This window comes from Pyricularia oryzae, chromosome 2 (genome assembly GCF_000002495.2).
Source record: "Pyricularia oryzae 70-15 chromosome 2, whole genome shotgun sequence".
In the NCBI taxonomy this organism is placed as follows: domain Eukaryota; kingdom Fungi; phylum Ascomycota; class Sordariomycetes; order Magnaporthales; family Pyriculariaceae; genus Pyricularia; species Pyricularia oryzae.
In genome coordinates this window covers 5,091,959-5,109,984 of record NC_017850.1, presented here as the reverse complement: position 1 = coordinate 5,109,984, position 18,026 = coordinate 5,091,959, and the positions used below count along the sequence as shown (strand labels likewise).

The following is an 18,026-nucleotide window of genomic DNA, read 5'->3' as shown; positions in this document are numbered from 1 at the left end:
TGTGCCGGATCATCAAGAGGTGAAGAAAAAAGTTAAAAACGTGTGCAAGCGAGTGTAACCAAAAAAATAGCATGCAACAAAAAATACCCTTGAGGAAGGATCCGTTACCCGTCCAAAGTGCCAGCATTCCGGAGATATTAGTCCGGGGGGGAGGCCTCGCGAGATCAGGCGGCTCTGATGTGGGAGGGCTGTCTTTTTGTCAACAAGAGTCCAAGACGAGCGAAAGCAAAATCTATGTAACGACTGCCAGCGCATACTGCTACTCTGCAAGGCCGGGGCTCGTGGTGATCCCCAGGTTGATGGGTGTGGTGTATTGGGGTTTGTTTTTGGAAAGGTTACCTAATTACCTAAGGTAGGTCCTAGGTACTCTTGGTCGGTTCATTGTTTAGTTTGCACCCTTGCAGGTTTTGGCCATTCGAGCCACCGCAGAAATCTCAACACTTGAATGCTGTGCTCCGTGGGGACAAAAGTTCCTAATGACATGTCATGTTTGTATGGTATGCAGCTTTTTTCACCTTTTTCTTTTTTTTTTTTTTTTTTTTTTTTTATTCATCCAAGATCTCGGAGGACGTGCCGATGACGTGGGGAAAAAAGGTGTGGATTCAACTCAACGTTGCAGTGGTATCCTCAAACGTCATCGGGGGTAAAATAAACCAGATGATCTCCAGCAAGCAAGGGCGCCGAGAACTTGTCAGTTGTCACTTTTACTTTTAACCCTCTTACCCAGAATTTTTGAATTTTAACCACAAAAAAGACTCGAAAGGTTTTGTGGAGCTGTAGTCGCCGGACAAAGGGTCCCTCACATTCTTAGGTAGGTACCTGAGTACCTGAGTCTGATGGATATCACTTTTTTATTCCCGGGGATTTGACGGGTTGGCTCCTGACCGGTCTCGGGTGTTTTGCACTTTTGAGGGGAGGAGATCTTCCCCATTGTTTCCTTTCCCTGGTTTTAAAAAGAATGGATAGTCGACTGTCAAGTGAGCATGGGATGAGCTTAAAATTAGGAAGAAATACACACTAGACCCCTTGACTAGTGCTGACCTTTCGGCAAGACTCGAACGACTTCAAGACTAGGCAGCCTCGAGGCCACCGGGTATGCTGATCAACTGATTGCCTACATACCCATCTTCCCCTTGCCTAATCTCGGTCCGGCAGGTTTCCACCGTAAATCCCGGGGAACGGCAATCAAACTTTCCGGGACGGGAGAACGAAACGGGTCTCTCAGAACAAAAAGCCCCGAGTACTTGTTTGTTTTTTTTTTGTTTTTTTTTGGTAGGATCAGCGCCCACTGCTTGCTTATTCCTACTGAAAAAAAAAAATAGGCTGCCCCTCCGTATGCAGCACGCATCATGTACTGATCTAAGCGACCCTGTCCGAAACCAAAAAGTCAAATGTACCGGTCGGCGGGCATTGCAGATCCAGTCCAGCAATCAAGTACGCTGTGGGGAAGAGAAAACCGCACCCTTGAACCAACAGCATGACGCTTTGGGAAGGGCATCGTATCCGTCTGCACAACATTGGGGGGGCGTGTGCTTGGTGTGGTCCGGGTGGATGCCCAAGTTGCCCAGGTAGCTTCCGTGGCTTCTCAAGTTCAACCCCTCGAAGAACTAGCAAGCCTAACCAAGCTGGCAAGGCTTGCGAATCCCATTAGCCGGGTTGCAAGACAAAAAAAACCATTTCAGGTCAAAATGGCGCATTCAACCCCCACCGGGATTTTCTCTCGGCATGCTTGCCATGAAAACACGTGCATTTGATGTCATTCTTCATAACCCAATGAATGATTATGGGTTTTGATCGCCAAAAACAAGACGGCAGGCAAATCATGTATCTCGTCAATCGAGTCCTATATCACACAAGTCCCTAGCATATAGCACTGGGCCACTGACAGGAAACCCTCACGCGGGAATCCTTGTACCGCGGTTTTGCAAAGAATGGGTTCAGGATCGGAACGAATCGTGATCCAAGAATTGAGTGGTTCCGGTTTGGTGACCTGTTTTTTTTTTTTTTTTTCTCTTCCTTCTTCATTTGCACTCTACGCCGTCTACGGACAGTACTTCTGGGGCGTGTGCGCACAAAGGAGCATTCCACTGCAACCCGTTTAGAACAATACCATGGTACTATAATACGAGGGGCTCGAAGCACAGAGTAGGAAAGGAGCTCGTGCTTGAGCTCAACCTCGCTACCGCTGTTTCTTCATTCTTGACGTCTTTCAACAGCTGTCTTTTTTTTCTGCAAAAGATAGGCCACTTGGCTACGACAATGAAAAAAAGTTTGGGTCGAACCAAGAAAAGACCAAAAAAAAAACCCTGGCCCTTGTCCCTTGTTCGGATCACGCGGAGCCTGCAGGTATTTTTTTTCGGGAGGACATACCCGGGAGCATGCAGGATCCAGGATTAATATTGATATTATTGCCGTTTCTTTTTCGATAGTTGATGCATGCGACAGGTGACAGGAAGAGAAAAAAAAACGAAAACATTGGATGAACTCGGCCATCCAGTTGGGTCGGGAGCTTGGGGGCTATGCATGGGTTTTCCCTTCTTGGCCTTTTGGCTACCAAACAAAGAGCAAACAAACAGAAAAGTGCGTCCACAATGATTCTCGAACGTCGTACACAACTACACATGCCCAGCGTTTTCGGTTGGTTGTTTCGGCAAGCACCGAGAAATTGCAACTTGCAAGACGCAAATGGGACAAACTCAACTTGAAAGGATATTGTGCACCCTGTCTGCTGCTGGAGCAAGGGCAACGAAAGAACGACATGGGTGCCATTCGACGATTTACCATGTAAATCCCCTGTCCCTTGCATCCCCTCCACAGGGTACAGCGCTCCCTCAGGCCGGTTTCCAAGTTCGTAATCACAGCTCGATACGGACCGAGGATGGTGGGGAAACGTATCGTCTCCCTTCCTTCCCGACTTGGCAAGGTCTAGCCTTTTTGAACGATAAAAGCTTTATAGTAAACAGCGTCGTAGACTCGTAGATGACAGTTTTGATTTCCATGATAAAAAGAGCTACACACAACCACCTATGCAACAATGCTGCCTGCCCCCCACCTTCGCCACCGGTCTGCCTTTTTTTTCGACAAACCGTAGCGGACCGGGTCGGAAGAGATTCCCCGTGGGTGTGGTAGAGCAAGAGGGGGGGAACTGTATTGGGCGCCTTGCATGATACAAACTCTCCTATTCAAAAGAAAAAAGGCTAGACCTGGAATAACGTCTGTCGTCTGCTGTTCAGTCATGCCGTGTCCCCTTCCCAAGGCTCTACCCGGGGTCTGGTATTGGTTAGACTGCGAGGCTGCTGATAGGCGATTTGATAAGGTTGTTTGCACCTCTTTTGTCGACTCTGGTTTTTCGGTGAGAGTTGAGACTGTGATGTACTTTGCAAAGTACTTGGCCAAAAGAAAATGCCAAAGGAGTGACATAATACGAGCAAGATGGCATGGTTCTCTTTCTCTAGGGTTTGAAAATATTGCAACTAATTACCAATAAAGTGGCTGACCTCTATCGTGGACAATGTGTGAAAAATGGTCAACTGCCTCGACTAACACCACCCATATCAAGCGTTGGTTTTTTTTCTTCTTTTTTTTCAAAAAGGAAAAGAAAAAGTGTGCCTCCTCTCCATATTGAAAACCAGGTTCCCATTGCCTTGTCACCGTTTAACACCAGGTTTGAGAGAGAGTAACAAAAGTAAAAAAAGTTGAAAACGAGAGCTGTTGGTGTTTGTGATTAAAATCAGAGTTGCCAATATCGCAACCCCCAAACGAAAGGCATAAATGACTCAGCCCATATCCCCAAAAAGTTCCTCAAGACTGAAATGGGGCAAAACAAAAAAGGATTTTCATAAATGTGTCAGATATAGGGCAGGGTTCAAGATCCAAGAAAATTAAGGAATCGCAAAAAAAAAAAAAAAAAAAAAAAAAAAACAAATCACACTCAACCCCCCACTCACTCTCCGGATACATGCAGCAAGAGAGTAGAAACAAAAAAGACAGCTGTCAAAATAAACCACCACCCCCCCCCTCTTTTGGGGTGCCCTGGCTCTTTTGCAAGAACGGACAAGGACAAGCTCGAAGAAAGATGCTCGTTACAGAGTTCCAATGACACCTCACCCGACCTGTACGGCCCGTCTCGACCGGAGCCTTGGGTCTCGACGGTTTTTTTTTTTTTTTTTTGGCATCATGATGAAAATACTACCGGTAAGCCTCCGAGACCCCCACTGCTCGTCTGCCGTGGGGACGGTGTCGACTCCACATCTGTAGGTGTGGCAGCAGCAGCAGCAACGTCGTTCACCTGCTGCTGCTGCTGCTGCTGCTGCTGCCGGTAAAAGGCTCCATCGTACACCCCCGGGACGTAGGATGTGGTAGGTGCTGACTGCTGGCTGCTGGACAAATCATACGACGCCGTCGGCCCGTGGGTGGTCATCAGCGGCTCGGTCCTGACTGGCGGTCCCGAGATGGGGTACATGTTGTCCAGGTGGTGGTGGTGTTGCTGTTGGTGCTGTTGCTGCTGGGTGTAGCAAAAGTGTGGGCCTGCCCCGTACATGATCTCGCCAGTAGCATCGGCCATGCTGCTTGGCTGTTGATGTTGATGCTGATGTTGATGTTGCTGCTGAGTAAACTGCCACTGGTCCCTCGCATACTGAGCCTGCTGCTGCTGCTGCTGCTGCTGCTGCTGGATCATCGGATGGGGGCACGACCTCGCCTCGACCTGCTGGACCGAGTGGTGGGGAAGCATGCGGTAAGGATGCATGCGGTCAGAGTACCTCGGCCACCGCGCACAAGATGTGCGGTTGCTACGTCGGGAGCCGCCGATGCCCGGCCTGAGATTGTGAACAACCATCGCTGATGACGAGGAGGATCTGCTGCTGTTTTGCTGCTGCTGCTGCTGCTGCTGTCGACCCGTGCCGCCGCCCGAACGAGAGCACGACGACGTCTGCGCCTTGTTGCGGTACCTCGTCGTGGACTGCACCCCCTTCTCCACCGCCCAGTCTTGCAGGTACCATATGGCCGACTTTTTCGCCGTCGAGGAGCTCGCTCCTGCCTTGCCGTGGCTGCCCTCGTCGTCTCGCTCGTTTGTGCTTGCTCCTGCTGGTGAGCTTTTCCCAAGGCGAGGGTTTATTTTTGTAAATGCCTGCCCGAAAGCGAAAAAAGCGCCCCTTGTCAGCTGTGAGCTCAAGGTAAAGGGGTACAATGGGAGATACGGTCAAGTCTGTCTGGGAGACACCAGGGACAAAAAGACAACAGGACAAAAAAAGACAAAAAGGCACTTACATGGTTCATGCTCAAATTATGCCGGATGCTGTTCTGCCAACCCTTGGACTGGACCTTGTCCGTGTTCGCCATGAACCACCTGTAGACATCCTGCAGGGTCATGCTGCGCTCCGGAGAGGACATGAAGGCCCTCCACAGGAGCTTGGCATAGGGTTGCTCGCTCTGGTCCCCCTCTTCGTCCTCGTTGACGGCCGGCTCCTCGTCCTGGCCATCCTCCTCTTCGTCGCGTCCTCCAAGCTGCCGCGCGACCTGGCTGCCATGTCGGACGCCCTGCTGGCCGCTGTACGTCTCTCCGGCGGCACCGCCTCCCTGGTTCGAGCTCGGGCTGGTGGGGAACCGGTTCGACGGCAGGGTGGGGAAGTTGCTCATCAGCGTATCCTGGGACTGGTTGGTCGGGTGCTGCTGCAGGAAGCCCTGCAGTGTGGTGTGCTGGCTCTGCGGTGGAGGATGGGGAGGGGGAGGTGCCGCAAGAGCTGCTACCTGCTGTTGTTGTTGTTGTTGTTGTTGTTGTTGCTGTTGTTGTTGCTGACCAGAGTAGATGACGCCACCCTGATCCAGAAATCTGTTATTATTACTGCTGCTGCCTAGGTTATTGCTGCTGCCGCCGACACCGTACCCTGCCGCCGCGTGTTCCTCGAGTCCGCTGCTGGGATACGAGGTGGGCATCAGGCCAGTCGGTAGCGGGAACCCGCTGGGCGACACTGGCGTTGGGGGTCCAAAGTATGGCGATAGTGGCGAGGACCGTTGCGACAAGACCTCCACACCATCCAGGCCCGACGATTGCCAGACCGGTGAGTGCTGCTGTTGCTGCTGTTGCTGCTGTTGCTGCTGTTGCTGTTGCTGCTGTTGCTGTTGCTGCTGCTGCTGCTGCTGCTGCTGCTGCTGCTGGGGTGTGATGTTGTCCTGGCCAAACACCGCTATGGGAGTCGGCCAGTAGGGAGAATGATGCGAGGTGGCGAGGTCGGCCGTGGTGGGTTGCTGCTGCAGCCGTGGCTGCTGGCTTCGCTTGTCGACTATAAAGCCCGTGTTTATCGTCAAGGGAGGCGAGCTTGTGCTGTCGGCAGAAAACATCTCATGGTCGCTGCAGCCCCAGTCCTCGTAGTTTAGCGTCAGTGCAAGCGACGGATATTGACAAGTCACCTCTGCAGGTTGGGAAAAGGCGAGGTACTGGTGCTGGTTTTCGTCCAAAGACAGCCGCAACGGCAGGGGCGCTGTTGGAGTGTAGCTTTCTGTCTTGACCGATGGCGACCTGGCCCATGGCGTTATCACCTCCGGGAGGTCCGAGGGCGTCGGGAGATCGATGGGACTGTCAGGGTGATGGTTGTGATGGTTTTGATGGTGGTGGTGGTGGTGGTGGTGATGACGATTCTTGCCGGCCAGGCCCGGCGTCGTGGCTGAGCTCCGGTCCTGCGCTGCGAGCCCTGCGGCGGAAGTCGAGCCGTCCCGGCGCGACACCACCACCCCTTGGTCAGGAACGGGGAGTGGGCTGTTGGGAAGAAGCATCTCTGGTAGCACAGGGCCGTCCTGCGAGCATGTGTTGCCGAACTGTTGAGTGGTGCATCCGGGACCTGCTGACCCAGTCCCATCCGTTGCTCCTCCGCTGGCTTCCGCCAGCAGGCTGCTCAGGAACTCTGTGTCCACCGGACTGCCTAGCATGTTTCGAACTCTCCGTGACTTTTTCTCTGCTGTGTTTTTTTTTCCTCTTTCCCCTTTACCTTCTTCCCGTAAAAAAAATAATAGGTAAAACGTTTGCGCTGTGCCGCTGTGGTGGAGTGCGAGTGTGGTGATGGTGTGATGAGTGGTAGATCACAGGGTTCAGGGCCTTGTGTGCCGGTGACGTGAAGTTAGTACCCCACCAGGATTTCGGAGGAGAGAAGAGACCAAGGTGTGTAGCGTTGGGGGTTTTGGTGAGAAAAGGGGAAGAACATACAAGGCAGTGAGCCTAAAAAAGGCGTGTCGCTTTGGTAGTAACGTTGCTGCCTTTTTTTTTCGGTCACGCCAATGGTGTAATCAGGGCGTACAAGCGTCCTCTGTGGTGCCAAAAGGTCAAGTACTGAACAAATGAATCCCTTGGAGACTCTGACTGTTTAGAAGCAGACCCTCCTCAGACACAAAAAGCTTGATATTAATGTCGGCGCAAATGTCAAGTCGAACGTGTTGTTGATGCGCACCAAGACCGGTCAGTCCAGGTTAGGGCTGAGCGAGTAGGAATGCCACCCCAACGACCTATATGTGGAATCGCTTTTCTTATTACCGAGGGGAAGGGAAGCCGGGGACTGTATTCCTTTTTTGCAAAAAAAAAGCCCCAAGACCCAAATTATTGGGACTCAATGTTCCAAATCACTCGGGATCATCTTGCTGCAGCAAATTCTTTTTGTATATATATCATCAAAGAGCTCCTCGAACCCCTTGACATAATAAATAAAACGCAAATTCAGGAAAGAATAAAATAATTAAGCTCACCTCTAGACCTAAACCCTTTTATCCATCAGTACCAGGTACTTCGGTGGGGGTGTATCAAAGGATAGGCCTTTGGGGGGGGCGACCGAGGGGGTGCGGTGTCTAGTATGTGGCCAAGAAATTGTCGCCCAAAAAAAAGGATTGACTGATACCTACAAGCAGCACGCACGCATACAGACACGCATGCACACACTCACACGCCAGGGGAGTGCCCTCGCTCGAGGAATGTCTCTGACTGGTTGACCGAAAATGGGCTCATCATTCTCTCGAACAAAAAAAAAAAAAAAAAAAAAACAAAGGCACCGCGGGGAAGACTTCCGTTATCTGCATCAAGGGGTGAGGGAGTAGAAGAGCCGGGGTATGTACCTGTCTACATGTCATAGCCGCGAGATGAAAGTCAGAAAAAAAGAAATAGAAAGCAAATAATGGAAACAAAACAAAGCAAGAGAAGAGGAAACCCCTCCAAAAACAATAAAAACAACTGCAAAAAAACACAAGGTTCCATCATAGTGACAGGTCACAAAAGCAAACGGACGTCCTCATCATCAACTACCAAACCAGTCCCGCCAGGAGCCGTCCGCCGAGCCCCGACCTCCCCTTCCCACCCATCAGGGATTTGACGGGAGGACCTTTTTCCCCTGGTGGCGGCGGAAACAAAAAAAGGGGGGGAGGAGGGGAGAGGGAAATGGGTTCCTAGCCGTGTTGGAAATTGGTTGGACAAACGTGACAACTGACAAACCGTGCATCTCGTTCTCCACGTTTACCGGCAACAAGTACACAAGGGAAGGAGAAAAAAGAAAGAAAAAAAAAAGGAATCTCGAGAGTGACGGGCTATCGCTCTCGCCGCTCCCCTTATTCTCCCCGCAATGATAGACCGCTCATTTCCTGGAGGACCAGCTTCTTCCGCAGCTGTCGAGATGTTCTTGTTTACTGACAGCCCGCCTTGTCCGCCTTTTCTACACCCCAGAACAAAGAACAAGAGAAAGAAAGCGGGCAGCGGCCGGACCGAGATTCTCATGTTTGCCGAATACACAGCCTAGGCCGATGGCCGGTTGGGAAAGAAGCACAAGGCGAGAGATGGACAAGTACAGAGAGGGAAAGAAAAAGACTGTAAACCGGGAAGCCGGTTTGGCATTATACCAAATCCGGAGGTTTGAATCCTGCAACAAATAGAAAGAACGAAAAAAAAGGCTCTTGCCATATTTGTTTACCATGCTGAGGGATTCGGGCTTGGTTTCGGTCAACAAAGCTGGGTTGTTCCATCCTTGCTGGGCGGCTGTCTCCGTATCTCTCTGGACAATGGGCCAAGTCCAATAGACTGGAATGAGGGACTGACGTGTCAGTGACCTGTCAACTCTGCGAAATGGAACCGTCGAACAAGACCCCAGATCAAGCAAGGAGTAGATGGCGAGACGGAAAGAGAATAAAAAATAAAAGGGCTTTCCCAAGAAAGTAAAGTGGACCCATCGACGGGAACGCAAGAAAAAAAAGAGTGTACCTGATGCAAGAGTACCTTGCAAGAGTACCTTGGGTGGCAGAGAGAGGGAGAGAGAAAAGGGCCAGCCGAATGACAAAGAGCTTTCGGGAGCTTGCAGTCCTGCTCGCCAAGACAGCCCAATCATTTGCTCGGGATTACCCAATGAACGGCCGCGCCCTTGACAGAAACGTCGTCGACAAACGGCAAAAAAAGTGCTTGTAGCAATTTTGTACGTTGAAGAAAAAAAAAACTATGAATGGTTTTCTTTCTCTAAGCATCATGGACAAGCAACAAGGCACGCAGCACTCATCGGGAGTCAGGGACACACACCGACGACATCGAGCCTTGCACTTTTTTTTTTTTTTGCTCGTTTCGTTTTACGAATTCCAGACCGCCGCTGACTCCCCCCTCTCTTGGTTTGTGATGCGCCGAGATTCTTCCCACATCGTTGATCTTGCTTCGTGGTACATGGGATTCCCCGGGCCGTGGCATGACAGAAACAAAGGCATTGCCATGTATACCTACCGTCTGTCGTACCCTCGATCAAAGTTTCCATGTAGGTGGCGATTGTAATAAAAGGTATGAAACAAAAAAAAAAAAAAACGCTGATGCCTCAGCCGCCTCGGCAGCCTCATAGAGGGGCTTTGTCCACCCTACCCCCCTCCCCGGCGGTGTAATGAAAATCAGTTGCTTGCATCTCAAAGGCCCTCGAAGGGGGCAGCAGGGAAACATCCGTAGGTAGACGATGTGATAACTGACAGGATTTACCATTCCTTCCGTCCCTTGGCTGTTTGCTCTCTGGACAAGCAATATATCAATAATTGTTCACAACCAAAAAAAAGAAAGAAAAAAAAAAGTTTGTCTGCGAGAGAAATGTGCGCATCCCACTGCAACCTCCGAGGTTAATCCTCAGTACAAATGTCACCGTCCTGTACGTGGCGAGCAAGATGAACGAGCCATCTGCACGTGTTTTGGGTGGCCAACCATGTGTGTGTTGAGGATACAAACGCCTATCACTCTACATACCTGGCTAAGCGAAGAAAGCATAAAGACAATAAAAAAAAAAATTACCTTGCATCAGCCTGACATCCACTTGACCCGGTGGGAAACATGAGGTGCAGGTGTGTGTGCGTATACGTATTTTGTGCGCACAACAAACAGGGGATGGTGTACCCTCACTAAAACATCCTGTTCCATCCTTGCTGTCAGGAAAGGTCCGGCAGGCCAATGGTCATGCCGAAGCTCCTAACTTGGTGCCACTCCAAAGTTGGGAACGCGGGGGAACAGCCGATATGTCTGCCTGCCTGTTCAAAGAGGCGTGCGCATCCAGACAAGTCGGGAGGGAAAGGTGTCTTGAGGGTATGCAGAAACAACCTTGTGGCTGTGGCCGAGACGCCTGCACTGGTATTTACTGCACAGCACGCGTGGTGTCTCTTTCTTTTTCCATATCAGGTGCTCCAGTCAGCGTAACTTTGGCTTGGCTCATTGATGGCGATGAAGACGAGCCATCACACACGAGCCTGCACTGTAGTTGCCAGGTAAATGGAATAATGAAAAGATGGAGACTGGGTCCACAAAATCGGCATGCAACTGGCTGTTCTTTTTTTCCCTTGCAGCTCGCACAACCTGCGCCGGGTTTGCTGGCTTCTCATTTTCTATAATAGATCTGCACGGAAATTATGTTAGCATACCATAAACAGCAAATGCTCTCGGGCCGCATTATGTGGAATAAAACTGGAGACACAGGACATACCTTTTTGAACCGGAAATGGAGTTGCAGAATACCCTATCATAACGTTGCGGTTAGCAAGATGTGCTGAAAAGTATGCGCCTGCTTGGCCAATATGGTAACATTCATTGCTTGATCCAGCGAGACAGGGGGTTACTGCATCCAGAATGCGGAATGCCAAGAGCCGCACCATTTACGAATACCACAACAGCTCGTGGGGCGCAGTTGGTCTCTGCAACTCGGTAGGGAGCGCAGACGGATAGCATGTATGAAAAATGATGAGAAAAAATCAAAGCAAAGCAAACTTACCTTGTCAAAACTACTTTTGTAGCCCCGTTCCCTCTTGGCACTGAAATCCCACTCCTTGTCAACGATCCGAAACGCAATGTCCTCGTACGGAGGCCCCGCGATGAACCGAATGAGACAGGTGTCCTCCTGGCCAGCCGGAGCAAATGACTCTCCTCGCCTCCGGCCGCCCTCCCGGATGATCTTGAAGGTGGGTGCCTTGGTCTTGTCGATGAGATCCGGGTAAAAGATGTTGAAGCGGTAGCCGTGCACCACCTTGGGCGGCGGGTTGTCGTAGTCATAGTGCGTCTGGTTGTACTTGTTCCACTCGTAGCCCATCTGCACCCGGTTGAAGTAGCGCGGCTTTCGCGGACGGTACTTGTCTGCCCATGCCGGCCTGGGACCTGTCGCCGGCGCCTCCTCGGCCGTCAGGATCTCCTCGTCCTCGCCTACACCCCGGGCAAGCTCCCTCTCGTAGAGAGCCCTGGTCGCCGCCGAGAAATCTTCGTCGTTTGTGCTTTGCGCAAACCGAGCCGTACCCGGAGGGAGGGCGCCACTGCTTGAACCTGGTGCTCCACCAGAGGCGCCCAAGCCAGCACTCGAGCCCTGGGCAACAGAGCCCCCTGTCCTCTTTCCACCTGCAACCAGGGCGCTTGAGCCTGCCGCCACCAGCTTCTCAATGTCCATTGCCTTCAGCTTCTCGGCCCGGGCCTCGCGGATGGACTGTGTGATCTTCTTCAGTTGAGCTTTCGCCTTGTAGACAAGCAAGCTCTTCAACAAACCACCCCAGTAATCTGTGTCGACAGATGCATCGTTGGAATCAAGCTTCGCCCGAATCTGCTTCTCCAACGCTTCGAGCTGTTCGTAGGTCTTCGGGGCAAGGATCTTGTCGACGTCAGCCGACACCGAGCCCACGGTGCGGCCCTCGGGGCCCTGGGGCGCCAGCTGCCGGCGACGATCGTCACAGAGCGCCAGTATAGCGTTCCAGTATTCGAGGTTGCGGGCGCTGGTCTCGAGGGTTCGGTAGGACGTGACCTCTGGTTCCAGCTCGGTCAGCTGAGCTTCGTTGAGGCCCTCGATCACCTTTGCGGGCGACGGCACGGTGATGAGGGCATCTTTTTCGTCGTCATCGAGTGTGTCGCGGTCTTCGTCGACCCAGCGGAGGTTAAAGGCAAGAAAGTCGATCGGTTTGGCGCGGCGCTCACGGACTCGGATGTCGGCCTTCTTCTTTGACTGTCGCAGGACGAACTTGTCTTCGCCGGCGACGAACTCTTCAGACTGCTCATCCTGTGTCTTGAAGTTGCGCGGATTCGACTGTTGATCTCTATTGCTGCTCTGTGCCGGGGCTCGTTGCTGCGGCCTGGATGGTTTTGTGATTCGGTTGCCGGGGTCATGCCTCGGGGCGGTGATATCTCGACCAGTCGAAGACCCGCGGGTTGGGGACTTGATGCCGGCAATCATGGCCGCTCGTCCTGGATCCATCTTGGGGGATAGCTCTCGCGCTTTTTTCTGAGTGATAGATAAAGCACACGCGGTTTTAGAGGGAATTGTGGTCGTTACGCTCAGGATGATTGATAGATGCACTACTCTTGGGCTTGAACTTCCTTGATTGATGCAGTCAGTCTTGGCAATGCGCTATTCAAGGTGGATGCCCACTCTCAAACGCGGTATCATGTGATGGCTCACGTGGTGGGTCTTCTCCAAGTTACCTAACTACCTGAACTTTGAGCATTAATTGTATCTATTTAGCCAGCTTTTTTTTTACATTAATTGATTTCCAGGAAATAGGCGACTTAATTTGCTTCTGTTCATGGAACCGGCTCCTGGCCCTCGGCCCGGCAATCTTGTTACTATGTATGGATTTTTACGCTGACCGCTGCTGCCTTGTTACCCCAGACTTTCAAATCCGGGTGGTGCCTAAACAGAGTGGCAGTCGTACGATTCTTAGCCGTCAGCGCTTGTATACATCAGCAGTCATAGTAAATCCTTTATATGGACCTTTTTACACTTGTGCCTGGCTTCTTAGAACTGATCGGGCTTGTCCCGCGTGTTCAAAAGGACTCAAACAACCTGATTTGGTGATCTTCCTGTGCAGTCACCCCGTTGTATTCCTGGGCAATACCCATGTCGTACCATGGTTCTGCCACCCGTTTATATTGTCATGCATATTTCGGTCAGAATTCAGGCACTTCAGGAGTGTCTACGCCGCCTGGGAATGCCGGATTTTATATTCCGATGCAGAGCGGTTATATCTGTTTGTGGTATAAATAAACGCAAGGCCCAGCGCTTGTCTTGTAGCTAATCATGTTCGCCACGGGCAAGAATACTATACCTCTCACACATTCACTTTAATTCACCCAATCCACGTAGTCGAAATCAACCAAACCATGCCTCGCCTTCAGCTCCTAAACCTAGGCATCTTCCTCACCAGCGTCCTGGCATTGACGCTCCCAGCACCCGCCACGCCAGCAAACCCCGACCCGGAGGCGCCATCACCGACCATACCCTCCTTCGAGGTCGAGTACGGCAGCGACAGCTACCAGGCCTGCGGCTACTTCCGCCCGGGCCAGATGCGCTGTCCAGAGGACCACGTCTGCATCGACAACCCGCGCCCGTCCTCGTGCGGCCAGGCCTGCGACGATTACGGCGTCTGCGTCAAGCGGGAGGCCGCACGGTGCGGCCAGGGGATGGCGGCCTGCGCGAGCGGCGGGCGCTGCCGCCCTACCATCTTTGAGTGCATCCCGCGTGTGGACGGTAGCGTGGGTGAGGGTTGCGCGAGCCTCTGCTTCCCTGACTATTGGGATGGTGAGCCGGATCGGGCTGTCGTGTGAAGAGCGAGGGGGAGTTGTGTGTTTCATGGTATTCCCCCGGTTGACTTTTTGAGAAAGAGAAAGAGGGAGAAAATGGGGGCGGGCTAGTGGATTCGGAAAATGATACACCACCTGTAGTACGCTTCAGTATGAGTTATCGATGGCTCAAGTCTGGAGCACAGGATCCAAGGAAGTCTGAGGTAGGAGACGCAGATATTCTGCATAATATAATCGGTAGCTTGCAAATAGTACTCGCACTCGCACGTTCACCCCATCGCTGTTCTGGGACCAAATTTGATCACGCAGGTTAACAGCTCTCGACTTTGGAATGAGGTAAAGTAGACTTATCTTGATAGACGATTATATAAAAAAACCAATTAGGCCACCCAAGTACACGACTAGTGTACGTAGTTTTGCAAATCTCAAACGCCAGGCCGGTACGCAGAGCAACTAAGTTACCCCCAAAAAAACAAAGACATGATCATGTCCCAAAAGAAATCCCAAAACACCCAACGGCCATTGCCCAATTAAATCATAAAAATATCAAACATTAGAATAGACCTATGTCCCCCCCGGAGAGACGACCATATATTCCATCTCTCGGTTGTGATTTTCTGTTGTGTCTTCATATTTATCATAAATGTTATGTCGTTAAAGAGGCAAGTCGAAAGTGAAGGTAAGCAAGCCACAGCTAGGGCGTAGGTGCTGGCTTCTCCTTGATCTTCTCAGCAGGTAGCAAGCCCGTGTCGTTGTTAAGGCTCGCTGGCTTCTCCTTGATCCTCTCAGAGGGGAGTAGGCCCGTGTCATTGGTGTAGCTTCTGGCGACGATCCCCATGCCAGAACCCTCGGGCCGGAAAGCCGGGTGTGCCCATATCGGCGGCGTCCTGGCCCTGATCGACGGCGGCGGTACTGGCGGCGGCGCGTCCCTTAGGTCGCCGCTCCACCTCGCGTTGCTGTTCGCCCAGGCCGGAGGACACTTCTTGCCGTCCGGAAGCTCCCACACCCACCGGCGGCTCGAGTTGGAGGAGCTGTGGACCGGGCTCCGGAGGCTGCCGGCGCTGCCGCTCGAGCCGGGCCTCTCGGGCGAGGTCTTGAACTGCGGCTTCTGCGACGGCGACAGCAGCATCTCCTTGTCTTCCATGTCCGAGTCGTTCATGGCCAGGGCCTCTGGCCCGCTGGCGTGTCGCCTTCCTCTGGTCCAGAGCGAGGCCTTGGTCGGAGTGGGCGGGCTAGGGGGCAGGCCCGGGTCTGTGATGACTGCATCTTCTGCGAGTTCGGGTCGGTCGAGGGACGGTCGGCTCTTTAGCGACTTGCTGATCATGAGCGCACGCTGGGACTCGGCCTCGAGAAACATGGTCGAGTTGCTGAGCTTGCACCGCCGTTCGTACTCCTGCCACGAGAGGTTCGGGTCCCGCTGGCGCGCGGCCGTGTACTCGGCCGTGGCTTGGCTTCGTCGTTTTCTCGACCGTCGGACCATTATGCAGGCTGTGATGATGGCCATGACGAGCACGGCGGCTCCCATAATAGAGCTGACGACTATCAGGGGTCGGAAGTCTTGGGAAAATGATTCGGTGTCTGTGGCTGCTGCATCTGTCGTTGCCACGGACGGCGAGCCAGAAGCTGATGGGGGTTTTGAGATTGGGTTGGCGACGTCTCGTCTTCCCAGATCTCCCAGAAGCCCCGGCACCCTAACGATCATGTTGCAAGTTTAAATCCTTGTATGAGCTTGTTCACTGTCGACAAGTGATATATCAAGCCGTCGCTTGCTGACCGTTGCCTTGGGAGCCCAGCCGTTATCTGAAAGCTCGGGTGAAGGCAGACGGCAAAGTTGCCGTCAACGTTGAAATGTTATCTTTTTGGCCGACGACCGATGACCAACGTAGGTAGCCGAGAGCTTTCAATCACGTCATGTCATCGTGGTCAGGTTTCCTTGACACTTCAATGGGCATGGGTTTGGAATAAAGAGAAGGCGGAAGGCTATGACTAAAAGAAAAAGAAGCGAAATTCCCCCAGCCCCATGTGTCATTATCGGGAAGCCGTAGCGCTGTTCGCCTTCTCCGGCCCCCCTCCTCCACCTTACGCGCTCACTCTCTCACTCGCTTGTCCAGCACCTACCTAAAGTGATCGCATCCGCCGGTCAGGTTGTGAGAGCCCAAAAATTCCCATGGGTGTGGATCCGCCAGGGGTAGGGGAGGGAACCAAGATCTCTACCGCCCCCAGCCGCCATGGTTCCCCCCTCTTGGTCCGTTATTGGAGGGATTTTCTCGGCTTGCTACATTACATTGTACCTTTTTTTTTTCTCTCTCGCACGCAAGGCACGATGGAGCTCAACATTCGGCTGTCTCTCGCTTCAGTCGCCTTCCCGTTAGCTTTCTTTTTCTTCTTTAAACCCAGTTACCGTAAATGCACACAGCCTCCCGTGGGTTGCACAAGGATTACGTGCATCCATCCAATTGCAGCTGAGGTTTCGGTCCTTTACTGCGTTTTGAAATATTCCAAAAGCCAGGGTCCTTCTGCTTTCAGAAACACGAATATTGGAGCTTGGAGCAAAGTTAGCTTCGCTTAAGTGGCTGCAAAAGCTGGCAAGCTTGATTGTTGCTGCTGGTTGGCGGGTGCCGAGGAGGTCTGGCCCGAAAATAACTGGGGAGCTTGCTCCGCTGTCCTCCCCACCACTGGAATTTTTCTCTGGACAACACGAGCTGGGTCGCAGTAGCGCTATTTGGGCCCCGGACCAGTAATAGCTGGACGGCAAGAAGAAATTCTTCAACAACGCACGACGTGCAACCAACCTTTTTCTTCACCATGTCGGTGGCTGCCCGCCCTACTCCTTATCGACCGACCCCATTCATTCCCCCCCTGCAATATACTGTCAGTGGATAGAGTATAATTTTAGAATTTGTGTTGAATACGAATCTGCCCAGAGTTACCTATCTCCTTCACCGATCGGAAGACTGTTGTTGTGTGCGCCTATTCGAACTTTAATGTATGCATGTCAAATGTCCCTAGCTCTCCACCTTATTTCGTATCCCTTTTTTTTTCTTTTTCCGTTGTCACTCTGCTTCTCCACTATTCGCGGTACTGATTGATTGAAGGGTACTGTAATATGCTACTCAGTGTTGACCATCTGCACCCCTTTCTTTCTTTCTTTTTTAACCTGAACTTAGTCAAGCCAGTCCCATTGAGACAATTCGACAACCAACCATCTCCGGCTCGCTCGACCGCTTTTCCTCTTTATCCGGGACGGGAAGCCCCAGCCCCCCGGCTCCCCCCACTGCCACATTGTTCCCAGTGAAACAGAAGCTGGATCAACCTCGCTACCGGGATGCTCCCAAGTCCCCGACGCACATGTCGCACTCAATCTTTAACCACGTATAGCACACTTGTCAAAACCTTATTTTCCACGAGGGCAGATGGCAGACCGCTGTGTCGTCTTGATTCAAAACCAAAAGCCGTTTTCGGAAAAGGTATAGTCATCATAATATCGTCCTATCTGATTCTGCCCTATGTAAGCCAAGTCAGCCTCCTGAGATTGCCGACAAGCCTTGCAGCATAGTAGAATGATTAACGTTCTTGGGCTGTGAGAAGTAAATGTAGTCAAAACGCCCAGCCGCCAGCCGCCAGATGACCAAGTGTTGACCTTTTTTGGGGGAGGGGATTTTCTTGTCTTTTTTTTTCTCGTCACATGTCTCGAACCTCCCGCCTCACTGCTCTCAGCTGGCTGGTGGGAATTGTTTGGGAAATCTGGTGACCCCGCTGTTCAACGCAGGAAAGGAGAAAACCCGCAAACCTGCCGTCCATTTTCAGCCGAACGGGAGGCTCCGTATGCGATCACCATGAAGAATGCGGGGGAACCAGAAATGGAATCAAGTGCATTTCCGTCTGTAATTAGCAAGTTCGGAATGTGGCCCGCCGTTCGGTTCTTGACCAAGAAAATCCCCGGCCGGCTGCCGTAGTTGGCCAATCCGCGTTGGAGTAAGTGCTTCTGAGAGCAACGAGT

At 52.1% G+C, this 18,026-nt stretch overlaps 4 protein-coding genes across 4 annotated transcripts; 1 reads left to right on the top strand and 3 right to left on the bottom strand.

The window, feature by feature from the left end:
• Positions 1 to 4,174: 4,174 nt before the first annotated feature.
• On the bottom strand, positions 4,175 to 6,924 carry MGG_01853 (uncharacterized protein; the record flags this gene model as incomplete). Its single annotated transcript, XM_003714825.1, has 2 exons — positions 4,175 to 5,161; positions 5,269 to 6,924. The coding sequence occupies 2 exons, from the start codon at positions 6,922 to 6,924 to the stop codon at positions 4,175 to 4,177; spliced, it is 2,643 nt and encodes an 880-aa protein (XP_003714873.1).
• A 2,853-nt stretch (positions 6,925 to 9,777) lies between these two features.
• Positions 9,778 to 12,798, bottom strand: MGG_01852 (uncharacterized protein). The gene is made up of 3 exons (XM_003714824.1): positions 11,244 to 12,798; positions 10,959 to 10,991; positions 9,778 to 10,871 (listed from the first exon to the last, which is right to left on the bottom strand). Exons 1-3 carry the CDS (start codon positions 12,699 to 12,701, stop codon positions 10,854 to 10,856), a joined length of 1,509 nt encoding a protein of 502 aa, XP_003714872.1. The 5' UTR covers positions 12,702 to 12,798; the 3' UTR covers positions 9,778 to 10,853.
• Positions 12,799 to 13,216: 418 nt separating this feature from the next.
• On the top strand, positions 13,217 to 14,307 carry MGG_01851 (uncharacterized protein). The gene has a single exon (XM_003714823.1). It carries the CDS (start codon positions 13,607 to 13,609, stop codon positions 14,048 to 14,050), a length of 444 nt encoding a protein of 147 aa, XP_003714871.1. The 5' UTR covers positions 13,217 to 13,606; the 3' UTR covers positions 14,051 to 14,307.
• On the bottom strand, positions 14,197 to 16,129 carry MGG_01850 (uncharacterized protein). Its single transcript, XM_003714822.1, has one exon. The coding sequence runs from the start codon at positions 15,726 to 15,728 to the stop codon at positions 14,721 to 14,723; it is 1,008 nt and encodes a 335-aa protein (XP_003714870.1). The 5' UTR covers positions 15,729 to 16,129; the 3' UTR covers positions 14,197 to 14,720.
• Between the last annotated feature and the right edge of the window lie 1,897 nt (positions 16,130 to 18,026).

Coding starts and splice junctions, on each gene's coding strand:
- MGG_01852 (XM_003714824.1), bottom strand. CDS start 12,701: ATGGATCCAGGACGAGCGGCCATGATTGCCGGCATCAAGTCCCCAACC. Junction 10,992..11,243: donor ACAAAAGTAGTTTTGACAAG/GTAAGTTTGCTT, acceptor ACGTTATGATAG/GGTATTCTGCAACTCCATTT.
- MGG_01851 (XM_003714823.1), top strand. CDS start 13,607: ATGCCTCGCCTTCAGCTCCTAAACCTAGGCATCTTCCTCACCAGCGTC.
- MGG_01850 (XM_003714822.1), bottom strand. CDS start 15,728: ATGATCGTTAGGGTGCCGGGGCTTCTGGGAGATCTGGGAAGACGAGAC.